Here is an 18228-nt window from a genome sequence, read left to right as displayed (position 1 = left end):
TGCACGGTGGAGGCGGCGGCTCCTCTCTGTACGAGTCGTGCTGTGAATGGGTTTGAGGGATTACTCGTGAGGATCGCCCGTCCCGCCTGGGGCGGCAGGAGGTGCGGGGGGTTCAGCGGCACCGGCGCTGGGCTGTGGCACCGAGGCAGCCCCAGGAGGCTCCCCAAAACCAGCCTCGGCCACGGGGCCCTGGCAGCGCCCCCGTCCTAACCAACAGTGTGGGGAGTGCTGAGGGAGAAAAGAGGGAAGATTTGTGTTGGCAAAGGCAGGAAGAGCAGCCTGGGGATGGTGGTAAATGGGCCACATGGTTCCCGCTGCCCTAGAAATCCCCTTTGCCCGCCCGCCGCGGGGACCCGAGCGGCAGCGGGTGCTGCTGGTGCTGCCGCTGTCCCAGCTCAGCGACTCGGGGAGCTGGAAGGTATGAATTAAATAACACAATACTTCAAGCCACCTGTTATGTGGGTTTGTCCAAAAGCAGTGCTGCTTTAATTAAGACGGAGAGTTTACAAATCTAACCTTTGTTTATTCTGCTTTGGGGCATATATAATGTAAATACACGCTTTCAAACACTGTGGCTTCTTATATTTCCAGTTATAATTCTGGGCAAAGGAACGTTTGTCAGGTTTGGCATAGACTTGCCCTCTACAAACACAGCTCCCGCGAGCTCTTTTCCCCCCGGGGATTTTCCGCAGCCCTTCGCTCGCTCTGCTCCCACCGCGACTTTTCTGTCGGCGATCGCTGCAGCGCTGCGGGATGTGTGGGGTGCGAGGGGAAAGTGGCTCCAGCTCTGCTTCCCTCTCCCCCGACTTCATAAGAAGGCTTTGAGTCTTCTAGGTTTTGTTCCTACATCCCCTCTTGGTTCTTTGGCTGTAAAAACAACAAGAACGTGGAGTTTAGCCTCCTACGTGCTCATCGGGATTTCTTCGATGACTCACCGATACGCTTGGGTAGTTTTCTTAGCCTTTAACTGACGCGAGTGTGATCCCTTAACAAAGAGAGCTCTGCCAAGGCTGCATTAATAAGCGTTAACAAAAATAACTGATCGACCGGGAGATAAATAACCGGGAGCAGCGCGGTGTCCCCGCTCCACTGCGGGTTTCCTCTCTGCCGGGGTCGGGATGAAGGGCAGGAGCGAGAAAGCTCCCGACGTGCGGCAGAGCATCTGCCCGGCACAGCGAGCGCTGCCTGGGCACCCCAGCGGGGCGAGGGTGCGTGTCGCACGTGCACTACCAAACCCGTTCCGCTCCTTGTTTTTTGGTTTGTTTTCCTTAATCCAGAGCTTCTGCAGAGCAAGGGGGGGAATTTTGCACGTTTCCAGTGCTGCCCAGCGGATGCATCAGTGTAGAGGTTTGGAGTTTTACCACGGTGCAGATGGGGCTGGTCCAAACCAAGCAGGTTCCAAATTCCCCGGGGCGGATGGGCTGTCAGAGCCACGGGTGACCCCAGGGGCTCAGGTCCCTCCGGGCAGCCGATTCCCCCTGGACACACATCCACAAACTTCACATATCCACAAACTTCACATATCCACAAACTTCGCACATCCACAAACTTCACATATCCACAAACTTCACATATCCACAAACTTCGCACATCCACAAACTTCACATATCCACAAACTTTCCTCTGGGGGCACAGGGCTGAGAAACTATTTTTTTTTTCCTTTAAATGCAAACAGATTTTGACGTAATCACTTGACTCAAGGGCTGGGTTTTCAAGGAAAAAAGCGAGCGGCTAGCCCAAGAGGCACGAAACGACCGCAAGCGTCACTCCGAACAGAACAACTACTGTTTTGCAACACTCTTGGAAAGTGAAGAAACACTCGGGGAGGGCCAAGGACCAGCACCGCACAGCCAGGTCACTCGCCCAAGGTGGCACAAGGTGACGGCCGAGCTGGGACCCCTGAGGAGCCAAGGGCTGCTGGGTCCCCATCCCTGCTGGGTCCCCGTCCCTGCTCCCGCCGCAGCCCCAGCGCTGCGCCAGCCTTTGCTGGGACCGGCCTTTGCATGGTCTGTAACACAGACAAGAAAAACCACCTGGCTGTCCCGTAGGGGAGGAAGTACCACGGGAACCTTCCTCGGCACCGGCAGTATTTGGCAGTGCCTGCTGGGGTCAAGCTGCGCGGGACCCTGTGGCCACTCGGCTGCATTTCTTCACACGTTGGCTGTTTTTGGTGAAGCGGGTGCCGCAGCAGCCGAGGCCTCGATGGGCAGCGTGGCTCAGCATGGATGGGCCTGAGCAAAGAGCACTGAATGGAGCCAGGGATGATGATGATGATGATGATGATGATAAGTCCCATAAGCCTGTTGTGATCTCCTCCAGTCGCAGGGAAGACAGCCCGTGCCCTGCGCAGAGGTCTGCTTTCCAAACACCCTCCTGCCGTGCTTAACCTCCTTCGCTCGTGTTTTTCTTGTGCTCACCAAACAGACCCCGGACACCCCTCGGTGCCCCCACACCCACCCGTGTCCCCGGGGCCGCTGGGGGGCACACGGAGCCCCCATCGCAGGGGGAGCTCAGGGCCCGGTCCTGCGGCTGCCAGGGACGTGCTTCATGTGTATAAACATGTAATTAACGGTAAGTATATACTTAATTGCTTGTGGCTTTGATTTGCATTCAGGTGCTGCGCTGGAGATGCCTGAGATAGAAGCGAACCCGGACGGTTCGCAACTTGGACGGGTGTTGATGGGGAAGGGGGGGCTGCACGGCCGGGCCGGGAGCACCGGGGGCGGGTGGAGGGCCCGGCGGCTGCGGGGCCCGGGGCGGCGGCAGCGGCCGCCCGGGCGGGCCGAGGCGCACCCCGGGCGGGCTGAGGCCGGGCTGAGGCGCACCCCGGGCGGGCTGAGGCGCACCCCGGGCGGGCCGGGGCCGAGGCGGCGCCGGGCGACCCCCGGGGCGACCCCGCCGCTCCCCCCGCGCGGGTCCCGGCGCTGCCGCGGGCGGGCGGGGCGGCACGTGCGGGGCCTCCTCCCGCCGCCGGCCCGCACCCGCGGGCGAAGCCGCCCCCCGCCGCCACCGCCCCCGCGGCTCCCTCCCTGCGCGCCGGGCGGGGGCGGCGGGCGGGCGGGGAGGGGAGAAGAGGAGGGCGGGCGGCGCGGGCGGCCCCCGCGGGCCGGGTCGGGGCGCGGCGAGGCGGCGGCGGCCCTGGACACCTCGGCCGCTCCTCCATCTTCTCTCGCCACAGCTCGCCTCGGCTTCCCCAGCCCGGGACCGGCCCATTGCCAGCCCCGCGGGGGGGGCGGCCGGCCCGCCGCGCCGCCCCGGCCCCACCGCCCGCCCCGCCGCCCCGCCGCGCCGCCCCGAGTCCGCCGCCCGCCCCGCGGTGAGGGGAGCGGCGGGGGCGGCGCCGCGGCGGCCCGGGCCCGCGCCGCCCCGCCGGGCCGCCGCGCCGCCGCCTCCCCCCTCTGGGCCGCAGTGGTGCAGCCCGGAGGTTAGCGGAAGCGGCCGCTCGGCGCTGCCATGTTGAGCCGCCGCCGCCGCCGCCGCTTTGTTGTCGGCTCCATGTAGCTGGGGCCCGGGGGAGGGAGGGGGGGACCGCGCCGCCGGAGCCGCCGCCGCCGCCCGCCGAGGGCCGGGACGCCCCCGCCATGGAGGCCAACTGGACCGCGTTCCTCTTTCAGGTGAGGCCCCGCGGCGGCCGGCGCTGCCCGCGCCCCCCCTCCCCTCAGCGGCCGCGGGCGGGCGGCCGCCCCGCCGGGCTCCCCGCTAGGCCGGGGCTGTCAGTCAGCGCCGCCGCCCGGCCTCCCGCCCGCCTCCCCCGGCCCGCGGCGGGGCCCGGCCCGGCCCGGCCCGCCCGGGGAGCGCCCGCCCGGCCCCGCCGCCGGCTGCGCTTTTCCCTCCTTTCCCTGCTGCACTTTCTCCCGCCCGCCGCCCCCGAGCCGATCGCGCACGGCGCTCGCCGCCGCCCCGGGATGCTTTGCCTCGCGGTTTTCCCCTAAAAAGAGGGCGACGGTTATATTTTCGGTATTTCTGGTTATTTTGCTCTTCCCTCCAAAACCCGAAATAGCTTCTTTTTGTTTGTTTGGTTTGTTTTTTGTTCTGTCCCCCCCGCCAAAAAGAAAAACAACAAAAAAACCCACCCAGCCCTCCACCGAGCTCTAACAAAACCCTGATGGAACAAACACCGTGTCTGGGAGAATAAATTAATCCCTCTTTAAACAGCCTGACTCAGGGGCCGGGTGACGAGGGAGCTTGTTTTCTTTTAAAATAGGACGCGAGCGGGCTGGATTTCTGTAAAAACTGGCGAAATGGTAACGGGAATGGAGAGGAATGGGGACGGGAGAGCATGCAACCCCTCCCTTTGCCAACTGAGTCACAATTTTCCCCCCTTCTGTCTGCGAAAGACTGACTTAAAAGCACCGCTGTTTATGTAATTCCAAAGAAAATCCAGTGTACCAAAAAAAAAATCCTCCTTTGGCTTTTGTGAGCCAAGCCCTCTCGGGCCAGATTGTGTTCCGATGCCTCCTGCTCTTTTTGAGCTTGAAAACATAAAATGTGTAATTGCAGCAGGAGGGAAAAAAAAAATAAAGCTCCGCACATCACCTTTCTGAAGGTAAAATAATCCTCTTTGCACGCTGGCACTGGCGCTCGCTCGCTCGCTGTCCTCGGAATTAAACCCAAACCCAACCCGTGACACGAGTTTGAGAACCTGAGTTGAATGAATAAATCCACCAAGAGCGAGCACCATTCCTTTAGAGAGGAAGAATTGTTTCCTTGCAAGTACCGAGGGATGAGTCACTCCCTCGGGTGCTCTGGCTCCGAAAACATGCCGGGAATGTTCCGGGAGCCGGTACCGGGAGCTGGGCGCTGGGTTTTCCGCCTTTTCGTGACGAATGCGGGTGATGCCGTGGAGTTTGGCCGAGGTCTCGCGAATTATTTCTCGCTCTAGTGGGCAGTTGTGATTCGCACATAGGCAACTTCACGCTAAGAAGTTAATCTCCTTAGTTTAGGGCCATCTCCCTCCGAGTTGGGGCTGGTTTATCGCCTTTCTGCCTCCCAGGCTCACAGCTGAGCGTTTTCCAGGGGAAATCATTGGCAGGCTGGTGGCTTGGTATTGCAGCAACCCCGGCCAGAAATGCCAAGTAATACTTTCAAGTACGTGTCCAGCTTCTTGCTGCTCGCCTTTATTTTTCTGAAGGGTTCTGTATTTTGAAAGAGCGATGTCACACTTTGATTTAGGAGAAGGCTTTGCTGCTTTTAATTAAGGAGTCAGCAGTTCACTCTCCTAACGTACTCAGCTATGTGTGACTTGGAAGCATCTTCATAAAACTGTGACGTGGAAATTTTCCTCTTGATTTTTTTCCCCCCCTCCTCCCCAAATAATAAAGCTTTAAGATCTCACAATAAATGCTGAACATTGTTTCTCGAGTCGTTTTGTTAAAACCAACGATTTGGGGTGCGAGCATCCTGATGCACCTGGCAGAAAGCACTCTTAAGATAGTCCTGATGGGACTTTAGCTTTTCTTCTTCCCCTTCTCACCAGCAGCCAAGATCCAACCAGTCCGTTAAAACTAGCAATAAAAAGTGGATTTAAAAGCCCCTCCCGGCCCTCCTCCCCGGTATCAGTTAAATAACAAATACGAGCAACTGAATACATACGCTGGTTCTTTGCGGGAGGAGTTTTGCCAAGTGTGTGTTTCAGCTGTGACGGGGTTTCTAAGGGACAGTTTAATAAGCGGTGTGTAAAGTTGTAATTTTTAGCAAAATGTTTTTAGAGGAGGTTCCAACGTTTTAATTTTAGTCTTGCTAGCAATGGGATACGTGCCTGTAAATTGTCCCTTCCAAATAAAGCTGTTTGATTGTGTTGAGGTGGCATTTTGATGAATTGTATCTTTTTAAAGAAACAATTGTGACACTGAATAAGCAGCTCCTGTTTGGATCTTATTAGTCCCTGAAATGGGTATTTGGAAAACCACTTTTAATATCTCCTCGGAAAGTGAAAGTTGTATTTGTTAATGTGAGGAGGAATCATCCATCAAACGGAGCGTTCAAGATATGACTCATGCTAATTTGTTGCTCTCACATTAAGGCTGGAGCGCAAAAATATTTTAGCCTCTGGCACTGGAAGTTCACGGTGCCACATCCTACCACTTCGGGTCATGAATTACAGTATTTTGTTGTTTACTGCTCCCCAGGAAAGAAAAAACTAGTGATAGGACGAGGATATTTTGCAGGAGAGCCTGTCCCAGGCGATCAAAATATCGCAAAAATGTTGACTTGCCGTGACTGCTGGGTCAAGTAAAGCCGTGGTCTGTGCCTGAATAAAACGGGCTGGTGAAAGGCGTGCAGCAGGTGCCGCCTTCCCTCCTCGAACAGAGACTTAAAAAAACACTGCCCGAGCCGTTTTGAACGGGCTGGAGCGCAGGCAGCCCCTGGAAACTGAGGCACGGGGCGCGTGGCCGAGGGTTCGTTACAGACAGCGCTGCTAATGACGCTGCCTGCCTGGGAACCCAGATAAGCAGGCTTACATAAGCAGTGGCTTCCCAGCCTGTGGCCTGATGAATATACATTGTTTTATGGCCACCGTCTCTATCGGTTCTGTAGGAATAAGTGCATCGTTACCTTGAAGCGCTGATGATTCTTTAAGGCTTAAAAATATCCATGAACTGCATAAGTTTGAACCTTGTCCAAAGGATTTGGGCTCTATTATCCGATCTGCGAGCTCTGCCTTTGAAACTGTATCTCTGGAGCTATCCTTAGGTGCTCTTAAGTGTCTTCTGATGCAGTTTAACAACATTGTTTAATGCTTATTTAAAGTTGGCTGAAAAGCATTTCAGAATTTTTTTAAAAATTGAAGTTGTGTTTACGTAGGCAACTTGCTCAATATTGTACTTTCTACGTGTGTTGTGCATACTCCATTCTTTTTATGCGATGTAGGTGTCTCAGTCACTTTTTTAAGAACATGGAAAAATAAATGGTTGAAAATGCACAGTTGTCCCTGAAGTCTGGCAGAAGTGTAGCGGAGAGGCTGGAGCTGGGGCCGTGCCCTGATTTAGCAGCGCAGCCTCCAGGAGAGTTCAGCGTTCGACTCTTCAGCAGCTGCTGCTGCAAACCGGCCCCTCGGGCTGTTGCTTGAGGTGGCTGCTGCGGTGTGGAAACACTCAGCTTACCTGTTGCATCCCAAGCTCCGGCACAGGTGGGACGTAAACTACAGCTGAAAACGGACAGGCTGGCCTGGTTCCTAACGATTCCGGCGAGTTTTGTCTCTTGTTATCACACCGAATCTGGGATTTCTCCCATGAACCGTTTTCCTGTCAGATAGGCTTGAGGTGTTAGGGAGCACGTATTCGTACCCACGTGTTCTAGTGTTTGTGTCCACCGGTGGCTTTTATCCAAAGGTCGCCTGCCAAAGGAGCGGCTGCAGCCGCGCGCGCCCCGGGAGAGTCGCACCCAGGTGGCTGGAGCTGCTGCCATCGGGAAGGGCGAAGCGGCCGGAGCTTGGATGCAACTGAGAAAAAGTCCCAAAGTGAGCTTCTAGAAGTACTGTCGTCTCCAAAGGATGTGATGAAATGGATTCAGTATTAGCCTGAGTGTGCTTCGTAACGCTATGCATCCTCAACCGATGTAAAGGTAGCCGAGTTGGGGGTCCCAAGCCAGCACAGCGTTTTATTCATCTCTCACAGCCTCGAGTTGCGTTGTTTTGTGAAGGGAACCGTAGGGAAGAAGTCCTGGAAGGCGGCAGAGCTGATCTAATGGGAACACAAGTTTCCTCAAGCTCAGCTTCAGACCTGGCACGCTGCGTTAGTGACGAGACCGATTTAAAACTGGTCTGATGAGACTGAGGCACATCTTGAATACAGATGCGCTTAAACTGGCTTAAGGTGCTAGAGTGATTTATTTTAATGCTCCATTAGGCTGAATTGGTCTGTGTGGTTTCTAAACCACTTTAAATTTGTATCTGCCAGGGTTTTGTCCCAGTCTGACTGCAGGAGTTTTAATAACAGTGTTTTCCGCCCTAGCGCGGTGCGGAGCTCTGCTGGGCGGTGGTTGCCGGGGCAGGCTGGCGGAGTCTCCTCTGCCTCCTCCCTGCAGCTTCTCCCTCTGATTCCCCAGCTCACATCAGCTGGTATTGGCTGTTTCGAAATGGCTCCGAGGGCTTTTTTTTACCCCCAACCCCGCCACTGTGTTCTCTAGCATCTCTAGATGTCTCCCAGTGCTTATCGATTAGCTTCTCTTCCTATCAAGAAGAAAAAGAACATGTCGCTATTCTTATTAGTTTCCAGACGCAAAGAGCACAGTGGTCAGTGTATAAATGTGGCGGGAACCTGCTAAATATAGAAACGTGGCTTTAGACGGTTCTCGATTGGTGTTGCTTTGGTTTCAGTGCTAACACACTGGTTTGAGTATGTTGTTTAAATAAGATGCCTTATTGCATCCTGGCTCTCTGTGCTTGCAGTTTAATTCTCAGTGTGCGCTAAGCTGGGCTTTAAGGTGGGGCATTATGTTGCAACTCCCATCAGTACATTCATAGGCTCCAAAGATAGTCTCAAGGTGGCATCTGATATGATCATTATCAAAACAAGTTATCTGTTATGTAAAGATCAAAAGCTGTGTTAGTAAAAGATCTGACAAGCACCTAGTTGTTTTTCCTAAGAAGTGTTGCCCTCCAGAAACTTAATAATGATTTGATTGTTCAGTGCGTGCCATCCTGCGCTTTCCACAGAACCTGCACGGTGAATGCATTTAAAGCGCGAGCGGTTTATCCTGTCCAAACCCCAAATTATGTAACCTTTTCCAGTCGCTACTTCGATGGCTTTTGCTCTAGAATGTGCTTTCCTGTAGTGTGTAAATGTTCTCACCGTGTCAGAGTGAGCACCCATCAATAGAATTTAAGTGTGAATGTTTGGTTTTAGGCACACGAAGCCTCACATCACCAACAGCAGGCAGCACAGAACAGTTTGTTGCCTCTCCTGAGCTCTGCTGTTGAGCCACCCGATCAGAAGCCGATTCTGCCCTTACCAATAACGCAGAAACCTCAACCTGCACCAGAAACATTAAAGGATGCTATTGTTGGGATTAAAAAGGAAAAACCTAAAACCTCCTTTGTGTGCACTTACTGCAGCAAAGCTTTCAGGGACAGCTACCATTTGAGGCGTCACGAGTCCTGCCACACAGGGATAAAGTTAGTGTCACGGCCAAAGAAAACTCCCACCACAATGGTGCCCCTTATCTCGACCATCGCTGGTGACAACAGCCGAAGTTCATTGGTTTCGACCATCGCGGGCATCCTGTCCACAGTCACTACGTCTTCCTCTGCCACCAACCCCAGCAGTAGCGCCGGTGCAACGGCTATGGCGGTCACTCCGACGGTCAAGAAGCCCAGCAAGCCTGTTAAGAAGAACCACGCTTGTGAGATGTGCGGAAAGGCCTTCAGGGATGTCTACCACCTCAACCGGCACAAGCTGTCCCACTCGGACGAAAAACCCTTTGAATGTCCAATTTGCAATCAGCGCTTCAAGAGGAAGGATCGCATGACCTACCACGTGAGGTCTCACGAAGGTGGCATCACGAAACCCTACACCTGTGGTGTTTGTGGAAAAGGCTTCTCGAGGTACCATGTAGAAAATCCCAGGCGAGCTCAAGTATTGGCTTTTCATAACCAAGAAGGGTTAAGCTATCATAGCGAGGGGCTAGGAGAACCAGACATCTTAGAAGATTGGTGAGGGGATAAAGAGCCTTGTTTACCTCTAGGGTGTGGGTCTCGGTCTGAGCCAGATTGGCAGTGGCCAAAAGCGCTCGCTCTTTTACGAGAGTGTTTTGAAATGATTTCGCGACCTTACCCAGGTCCCGTAGGACACGTGTCTGTGTCGCTGGTGGTGACCACAGAGCCCCTTGACCAGCCTTTGCGAAGGTCCATGGCCGAAGGGGGCATGGCAGGCAAACCGTCCCCTTGTCCCGTAGCAGGGCTGGGTGTGCGGGCAGAGCATTGCGGGGGAGCTCGCATTGCTGCTGCCTCTGGTGAAAATATCTGTGCTTGCAACACAGCAAACTGCAACCTGTAGAGCTGTTGATCTGTCACCTTTACACACGGTACAACCCAACGTACCATTTTCAGGTGTGTAGGAAGAACACGGTTCAGTTTTAAACTGCAGGCTGGATCTCAGTGTAACCACGTGTTACTCAAGCTGAAAGCCACCGCGGGGCACTGGGACGGGGCTGCGAGGGGCTGGCAGCGCAGCGTTCAGCACCGCTGGCCGAGTGTCCTTACTATGTATTTGTAACAATATGCGTTTTCTGTTCCTCTCTCTTTTTTTGCAGGCCTGATCATTTAAGCTGTCACGTTAAACATGTTCACTCAACAGAGAGACCCTTCAAATGCCAAGTAAGGGCTAAAATGATTTATTAAGAACAATATGTTGTTGTATTGTTAGAATCTCAGGTGAATAATCTTTTCAGAACTGTACTTGCTCCTGGAGTTTTCTTTGGAAAGCTCGTTTAGGAATAAAGTCGCATCCGCCTTACATAGCAGCAGCACTGTAGTTCTGATGTAAGTGTAGAGGCAGTTTAAAAGGATGCTGTGGCTACTTTTTTAGGAAGATTAGCGGCATTTTGCTTTCTTGGAGAACAATACAGGTATGCTCTTTTAGCATAAGCTTAACGTAGTATTAGAATTGTAACAGCGTCCTCAGCTCAGGGCTGATTACTGGAGTAATGTGTGCAATGTGGTTTTCAGCATATTTCAATTAAATATGTTTCTCAGTATACCCATTATTTAAAATGGATTGGAATGGTTGATTCTGGATCTGTTATTCAAAGCAAGTTGTCGTAAGTTGATGACTTGAATATAAGACAAATAACTTGAGTGCCCTTGAACAATTAACTGTTTTGCTTGGAATATCCATGCTTGTTCTAGCCTGTGTTTTAGTGACTCATCATATTAAATAAATGTCTTGTGTAAAATAATAGTGTTAGAAAAAGGTTTCATTTCCTTCTGATTTGGATAGGAACAGGAGTAATTGAGCAACTTAAGATATCAAGTTCGGATTTGTGCAGTAAAAATATTATCGAAACACAACTTTGCCCGTTTTAGGGTTTTTTAATAAGCTACCTCCCGTTTTGGTAGGGATGGCAAGTCGCTGTTTGAAGAAAGGTCAGCTAGTATGGAGTATGATTCTGGCCTGATTGTCTCAGAAGCCAACTTCCATTTTCAGTCTCTGTTCAGCAGTTTGATTTTGATTTCTCTGTCAATACAGATAGAACCTAAGGTTGTCAGTATCCTTAGGATACTGTTTGCACCTACGAGGTAAACCAGGCTTACAGTGGGCATGTAATTCGTGTGCTGATGCTGTCTGCACTTCAAGTGTAACTCTTGTCCTTCGTCTAGACGTGCACTGCTGCCTTTGCCACCAAAGACAGACTGCGGACACACATGGTGCGCCATGAAGGAAAGGTATCGTGTAATATCTGTGGTAAACTTCTGAGTGCAGCATATATCACCAGCCACTTAAAGACACACGGGCAGAGCCAAAGTATCAACTGTAATACCTGTAAACAAGGCATCAATAAAAGTAGGTGAACGTTTTAAAAACATTTCTAATAACAATGTGTTTGCAAAGGGAATTGCCTTTGATGACGTTAAAATGCAAAACCATGCCCATCAGTCTGGGTATTCGCACCTATTAAAAATAGATATTTGATAACAGGGTCTTCTTCAGCTCAAGAAATTGGCATATGCGGAATGAGTTTGCTGCTAGACTGTGCTCCTACCCCTTAGGAATGCCCTGCACTTTGTGAGAATAACCTATCTCTTGCAGAAAAGAGTTCCCAGGTTTTCTCAGCTTCCAAGTTCAGTGCTGCTCCTGAACTGTACAGGCCTACAAGTCCAACAGATAACTCTGAAGTTTTTAGGATATTTAAGAATTGCTAAGATCTGCCACATTTGAAGTTTGGAGCCTCATCTAAAGCTCATCAAAATTAGGAGAAAGATTTCTCTGCTTTCTCTGAGCTTTTCCCCGGGGCTCAATGATTCTGTTGGCAGTAGCGGACAAGAAAAGCATTTAAATCCAGCCCTGATACGTTTGGGGCGTTAATGGCATCTGGCGGGTGGTGTGCAGTTCAGATGAGACGGTTGTGATAGTTCCTTCTAGTCTCAAGCCCCGTGGAAGTGCTGCAGCCTGAACCTGGGAGTGCCGAGTGAGCAAACGAAGACTTGACTTTCAAATCATCTCTGTTAAAATACCTGTAACTTAAGTTCACCCACATGGTCAGTGATACAAGATGGGTTTTCAGGGCAATCAAGAGGGAGAAGTAAGGAATATCTTTGCAAACTTTGTCCTTAAAGCGTTTTAAACAGTATTAATTTACAACATCTTTTCAGTTCCTGTTACTCCTGCATAATTTGAAGGTACCGGGAATGTCTAAAATGCCTGATTGTTGAGCTTAAACTGAACTTTGGATGTGAAGTATTTTTCGAGGGGTAGGGTTACAGCGCTGGCTTCGCCGCCGGTTCGGTGGTGCTAAGCCAGTTCACGAGGCATTTACAGCAGTTGCTAGAGGTGCAAATGACGAGCTGTAATGTGGCCAGAGAGTAGTAACATGCTGTTCTGTGTGGCAAATGTAAACTGAACAGTTTTGACAATGAAAGCAGACTTATAATTTGGGGTTTAGATCTTGGAAAAGTAGTTTTTATAAAACATAGAATTAATTATATTTTTAAGCACCGTTTTTAAGCACCTCTGTGATTTTTGCTCTTGGAATCCTGCGAGATTCCACTCACTCTTTATGGAAGAAGCCTTTCTCATCTCAGCAGAAAACAGAGTAACTTTGCAAGGTGAATTTGTGTTCTTACTTAATTGGCATAGCATGCATGAGTGAAGAGACCAGCAATCAGAAGCAGCAACAGCAGCAGCAACAGCAGCAGCAGCAACAACAGCAGCAGCAGCAACAACAACAACAACAGCAACAGCAGCAGCAGCAGCAACAGCAGCAGCAGCAGCAACATGTCACAAGTTGGCCGGGAAAGCAGGTAGAGACCCTGAGGTTGTGGGAAGAGGCCGTCAAAGCCAGGAAGAAAGGTAAAATAAACCAGTATTTTCTGTCTTGGTTTTGTAAGACACTGAAGTTAGCAGGTGTGTAGGGAGTTTAAGGTGTCAGAATAGGATATCTTACGTGAAAATGTCATTCTCAATGTTAGAAGTCATAGGTAAAAGCTAGTGGGAGGATAACAAGACCAAAATTAAGGCTGTTGTAAATGAGCTCCTCATTACTTACTTCCCTCTGCTCTCTGTGCTTGCGTATGTACGTAGCTGTCATCAATTACAACGGGATGTTTGTGCCTGCTCCGAGGCAAGAGTGTGTTTTTGTTGCCTTGCATGTGGTTTGTAGCTGTGTTTATGCATATTTACCCCTTGTTAACTTGCGTGTGTATATATATATATGTATATATACACACGCCACACCCTCTGGTGTTGCATCAGCAGCAGTTTGCATGCAGGTGCTTTCTGTGTCCCTTTCATCTTTTCTTTGCCAGTTATTCCATTCGCTTTAGCATCACATAACTGTCTGTTTGGAACTCAGACTTGACTCCTCTCTCTGTTTCGTTACAAAGTGAACTAAGAGGTGATGATGTTTTTCCTTATTGCTGCTCCCAGCTCACTCTCACCTGTGCTGCTGCACCGGAGGTTGAACAGCCTCCGGTTGTTGGTCAGCGTGTCAGCTTTGTGAACAATACGTTGCTTCAGTGTAGTGTCGTTAGGGTTACAGCAGTTTAGTCTCAACAATTTGATTTCTAATGCCTATCATGTGACTCGTGGATTACATGTTTTAGCCAAAGTTCTTAGTGACCACTTACTGTTTTTCACCAGCTGTTTTTAGTAATAAATGTTTTTGACTCACCTTATTTTTTTCTTTCTCCTGAACTTTTCCGTTTCTTCACTCTTGTTTTTCTTTTCTAGGTCTTGTTTGTGTGTTAGGCTGCTAGCTCCTTTCGCCTTGATTGTTATTCCAGTTGAATTCTGTGATCAGACAGTATAGAACAGCTTATTCATGTTACAATGCAGTGATAACAGAAACGTTAAATGTCATCAGGCCACTAAATAGACGATGCAAATGGGTGTCAGATTTAGCAAATCCTGCTTGTTCCTTCCTGCTGTGTCTTGTTCCCTCTTCCCTGTCTGACTGAGATTATTGGCTGTAGTTTAAGCGGACCAGCAGTTTCGGACAGAAGGGCAGGTGAGGGAGGCGGGTGGGGGGAAGTGTGTTCAGACTGATATTGGTTTGATTTAATTGGGGCAGGGGCTGGAATGTGTCTCTGCGTGTTCTGTGCTTGGCAGGCGAAGCCAGACCAGTCAGTGTCAGTGCTGCTGCTTCTCCTCTGCTGGTGCCGCCTCTTGTGTTGGCTTTACAACACTAGATGGGACTTTTTTTAGTCTAATACGATTTATTTTCACTTTTTTTTTTGTTTTTATTCTTTCCCTTCCTTTCCACCCCTCCTAGATATGGACTTTGAAGAACCAACAGTAACCCTTGAGTGGGGCTAATGTTGCTTTCAAAGTTAACTCTGTCTTGGTTCATTTGTCTTGCCCCAGTGGACTCTTTGCTCCTGGCTTAACCTCCTGAAACGCGGTCTAGACTGAGCTTGGTGTCCTACCCTACAAATGCGGAATAAGACACGACTCAGATGTGCCGTAGCGTTGATGTAGAATGTGTTTTTGTTGGTTTCTCTAGCAGTCATCCCTCCCCTTTTCCCGCTTCTCTTTTTGGAGCCTCCCAGAAGGGCAGAGCCGGCAGGTGGTGCTGACGGATGCCCGGTGATCCCGCCGCCCGGACCGCTGCCCGGGGCCCAGCCACCCGCTCTGCCTTCCGCGGCACTTAATGCCTGCTTACCGCACACAGAGTCACCAAAAAGCACAGACCTAAAAACCACAGAACAGCTGAGTGTGGAGCTGTAGCGGGTGTGAAAGCTGAGGAGATAATGGGGGCTGAAAGATGTACTGACTGGGTAGCCGCGAAAACTGTTAAGTAGAAGTACTGTGATCAGTGGAACGATTTATTAGCAATAATTAAGACTGAAAGAAGCAGGTGAATATTGAAACGGGCTTTGCTTATCAGTCCCTAATAATGACTTTTTAAAACCTTCACAGAATGTCAGTTCACCTTTGAGAAGGCTATAGAGTACGTACCATTCGGTATGTACACTCTCTCCTCTATTTATAATGTTCCTCTTGGGAGGATTTTTTTGATTGTACGATACTGTTTTTGTGAACATCGAAACCCTCTTTATAAGACAACCTCGCTTGATTTCTCAGGGAAAAAATATTGCATTGAAATGAACTGCATGAGAGTTTGTATTTCTTGTAGGCTATAGAATGTTAACAGTTTTAACTTACTAATAATTCCTAAAGAAAATTATTTGAGAATTTGTACCTGTTCTTGTTTGGGTTTTGTTTTTGGTTTTGTTCTTGTTTTATTTTTAAATCTTGTCCATGATTTTTCATGTGTTAAAACCTTTTTGTCTCTTTATGTCTCATTTTTAGAAGCTGCTAACTTGTGCCAAACCTCCACTGCTGCTACTACGCCTGTGACTCTTACTACTCCATTCAATATAACGTCCTCTGTGGCTTCTGGGACTATCACAAACCCAGTCACAGTGGCAGCTGCAATGAGCATGAGAAGTCCAGTAAATGTATCAAGTGCAGTTAATATATCCAGCCCGATGAACCTAGGGCATCCTGTAACTATAACCAGTCCATTGTCCATGACATCTCCATTAACGCTCACCACACCAGTCAATTTACCCACCCCAGTAACGGCTCCAGTGAACATAGCGCACCCCGTCACCATAACGTCCCCCATGAACCTCCCCACGCCCATGACGCTGGCGGGTCCCCTCAACATCGCCATGCGGCCGGTGGAGAGCATGCCCTTCCTGCCCCAGGCCCTGCCCACCTCTCCCCCCTGGTAAAAAACTCCTCAACAGTATTAAAAAAGGATTAAAATGGAATCCTTACCAGCAGTTCTTTTTTTGGGTTTCGTTTGGTTGGGGTTCTTTTTTTGTTTGTTTTTTTCGTTTTGTTTTAGTTAATAATAAATTCAGACTAAGACACTGGGGCAACAAGCACCATCGGAGACCGTAGTAGCATCTTCCTTCCCCTGTTGATTTGGCTCACGTGGTTCAAACTTGAGTTTCACTGGAGCACTTCATTTAAAGTAAGTTTTACCTTTTAGCTGACTGATGCTGAGTTAGAGCAGATGCTTATTTGCCAGAGTTTAAAAAAAAAGTTCTTAAAAAGACAGTTGTATGTTTTATCCCCCAAATTTTAACGTAGAAAATGATTTGACTCTAAACACTAGCGAAGACCCCTCTGTGTGTTTAGCAGAGCGGATGGCTCCTTTTGACTCGCCAGCCCTTCAGTCGCTGTTCCGGAGCTAGTGTAGAATCTTTGTCTGTGTTGATGTTTTGTTTTGGTTTTGTTTTGTTTCTTTTTTAATGAGTAAATGCATTACAATGTTGTCATTAAAAAAAAAAAAATGCATTTTGGAGAAAATATGCATTTTACCTTTGGGAATATGATAATTTCAGGCAGCATTCCCTATGGGAAAGGTGATACCAGCTCTGATATGCAAAGCATATGATAACTTATCATTCTAACTTCAACATATAATAGGGATTGTGACCTGATATTTGGAGATGTAAATATTACCCAACATATTACCCTAAGGGAATATAGCATTGTAGTCAACATTTTTTAAAAAAAAACTTATTGTTTGGTGAGAAACAGCCATGGCTGACAGAAGAGGAGTTGAAATGTATGTACACATGGTCTCTCAACAGTCAGACCCCTATGGGACTCTTATCTAGGAGCAAAAGGAGTGCTTTGGAACTTAAGAAATCTTGCTTTAAGCTGGAAGATTCTGGAGGCCCGGGGTGTGATTTTTACGCCCTGCGCCTCCCAGTCAGAGCCTGCTGGTGTTGCAGCAGGGGACAGACGTGTTAGTTGTTCACTAGAAGTTTTGTCTTATATTAAATTGTATACAGTTTTTATTCTAACCACTAACTAGGTAGGATGCCCCTCCAGGACAAGCAGAGAGCGTCTTTTAATTTCTCCCCTATTTCTTAATCAAGTGTTGTGCAAATCTGTTCAACTTTGTAAATATTTGCAAACATCATCATTTTTACGTTATTCTTCTATTGTGTTAACACATTTCTATCAATTTGTGGGAGTTCTGGGGTGATGGTTCCAACTACCCAGCCCAGAACTCCGCAAATGGTCACACATGTTTAAGCTACATGTGCTTTTTATTTCTTAACCTGTTTATCTGTACATAAAGTAGAAAGCAAAATCTAGGGAGACAGATATACTTTTTAGACTATCATGTCACATATTCACGTTTTTAAAACTTTGTTTTAAAAAAATAAACCACCCTAAACCCAAGACTCTACATTAAAAAAAAAAAAAAGAGAAAACAAAAGCCAGTTGAGCTGTTTTTCTGTGAATGGAGTTGGAGCTGTGGAGCGGCGGAGCCGAGCAGGCGCGCGCGCGTCTCCCGGCGCCGGCGGCCGCGCCGGCAGCACAGATTGCCGGGCCGCGCGCTCAGGTGACAGGTGTCTGTGTCACCGCGGGAAAGCGGTCGAGGGGCTTGGACTGCAGAGCAAAACAAAAACAAAAAACCGAAAAAAAAATAGAGCTTAGTGTAAAATAATTTTATAAATGATCTTTTGTACTTTAGGACATCAAATTGTACAACTTTTGTATATATAAAAGCTTAGGAACTTTCTGTTTAGCAGAAAGGAAACACATTCCTACACTTTTAATGTATATGTTTGTTATAATGTCCATGTAAACATATGCCCTATGTTTGTGCCTTTTAATTAGTTTGTCTCAATAAACAAAACTGTAGAGAAGAACATGTAGCTATGACTTTGTTCCCACTCAGCTGTGCCGAGGTGGGTGCCGCTGCCCCGGCTGACCCGGCACAGCCCACCAGACCCGGCACCGCCCGGCGCAGGGGTGCGCAGCTCCCCATCCAGCCCCTACCCTGGCGCTGCCGCCGCCTCCCACGCTCTGCCGTGGTAGCTCTAGCGTTCCGCATCTGGGGGAATCGCAAAGATGACCCGTAGGTGAAGTTTGGGTGTCCGTGAGCTTAAAAAACCCAAAAGCATTAAAAGCCAAGATGCAAATGTGTACTAGAAGTGGTTATCTATGAATGACTTACAATAAACAGGTGTGAGACTTAATTGTATGTTGTTAATTACTGCAGTATTGACAGCGGGCGCTCCGTCCAGCCCTGCTGATG

General features: G+C 49.4%; 1 protein-coding gene across 2 annotated transcripts; it reads left to right on the top strand.

Annotated features, from left to right (window-relative positions):
• The first annotated feature begins 3360 nt into the window (after nucleotides 1-3360).
• VEZF1 (vascular endothelial zinc finger 1) lies at nucleotides 3361-17839 on the top strand. Of its 2 annotated transcripts, XM_080356803.1 has the most exons (7): nucleotides 3363-3614; nucleotides 8847-9544; nucleotides 10252-10315; nucleotides 11318-11501; nucleotides 12795-13007; nucleotides 15075-15119; nucleotides 15468-17839. In XM_080356803.1, exons 1-7 carry the CDS (start codon nucleotides 3582-3584, stop codon nucleotides 15893-15895), a joined length of 1665 nt encoding a protein of 554 aa, XP_080212929.1. In that variant the 5' UTR covers nucleotides 3363-3581; the 3' UTR covers nucleotides 15896-17839. The 2 variants fall into 2 exon arrangements, with proteins under 2 accessions (XP_080212930.1, XP_080212929.1); XM_080356804.1 differs by lacking the exon at nucleotides 15075-15119 and having other exon boundaries at nucleotides 3361-3614.
• The last annotated feature ends 389 nt before the right edge of the window (nucleotides 17840-18228 follow it).

This window comes from Nesoenas mayeri (genome assembly GCF_963082525.1).
Source record: "Nesoenas mayeri genome assembly, chromosome: 20".
In the NCBI taxonomy this organism is placed as follows: Eukaryota; Metazoa; Chordata; class Aves; order Columbiformes; family Columbidae; genus Nesoenas; species Nesoenas mayeri.
This window is presented reverse-complemented; position numbering and strand designations above follow the sequence as displayed.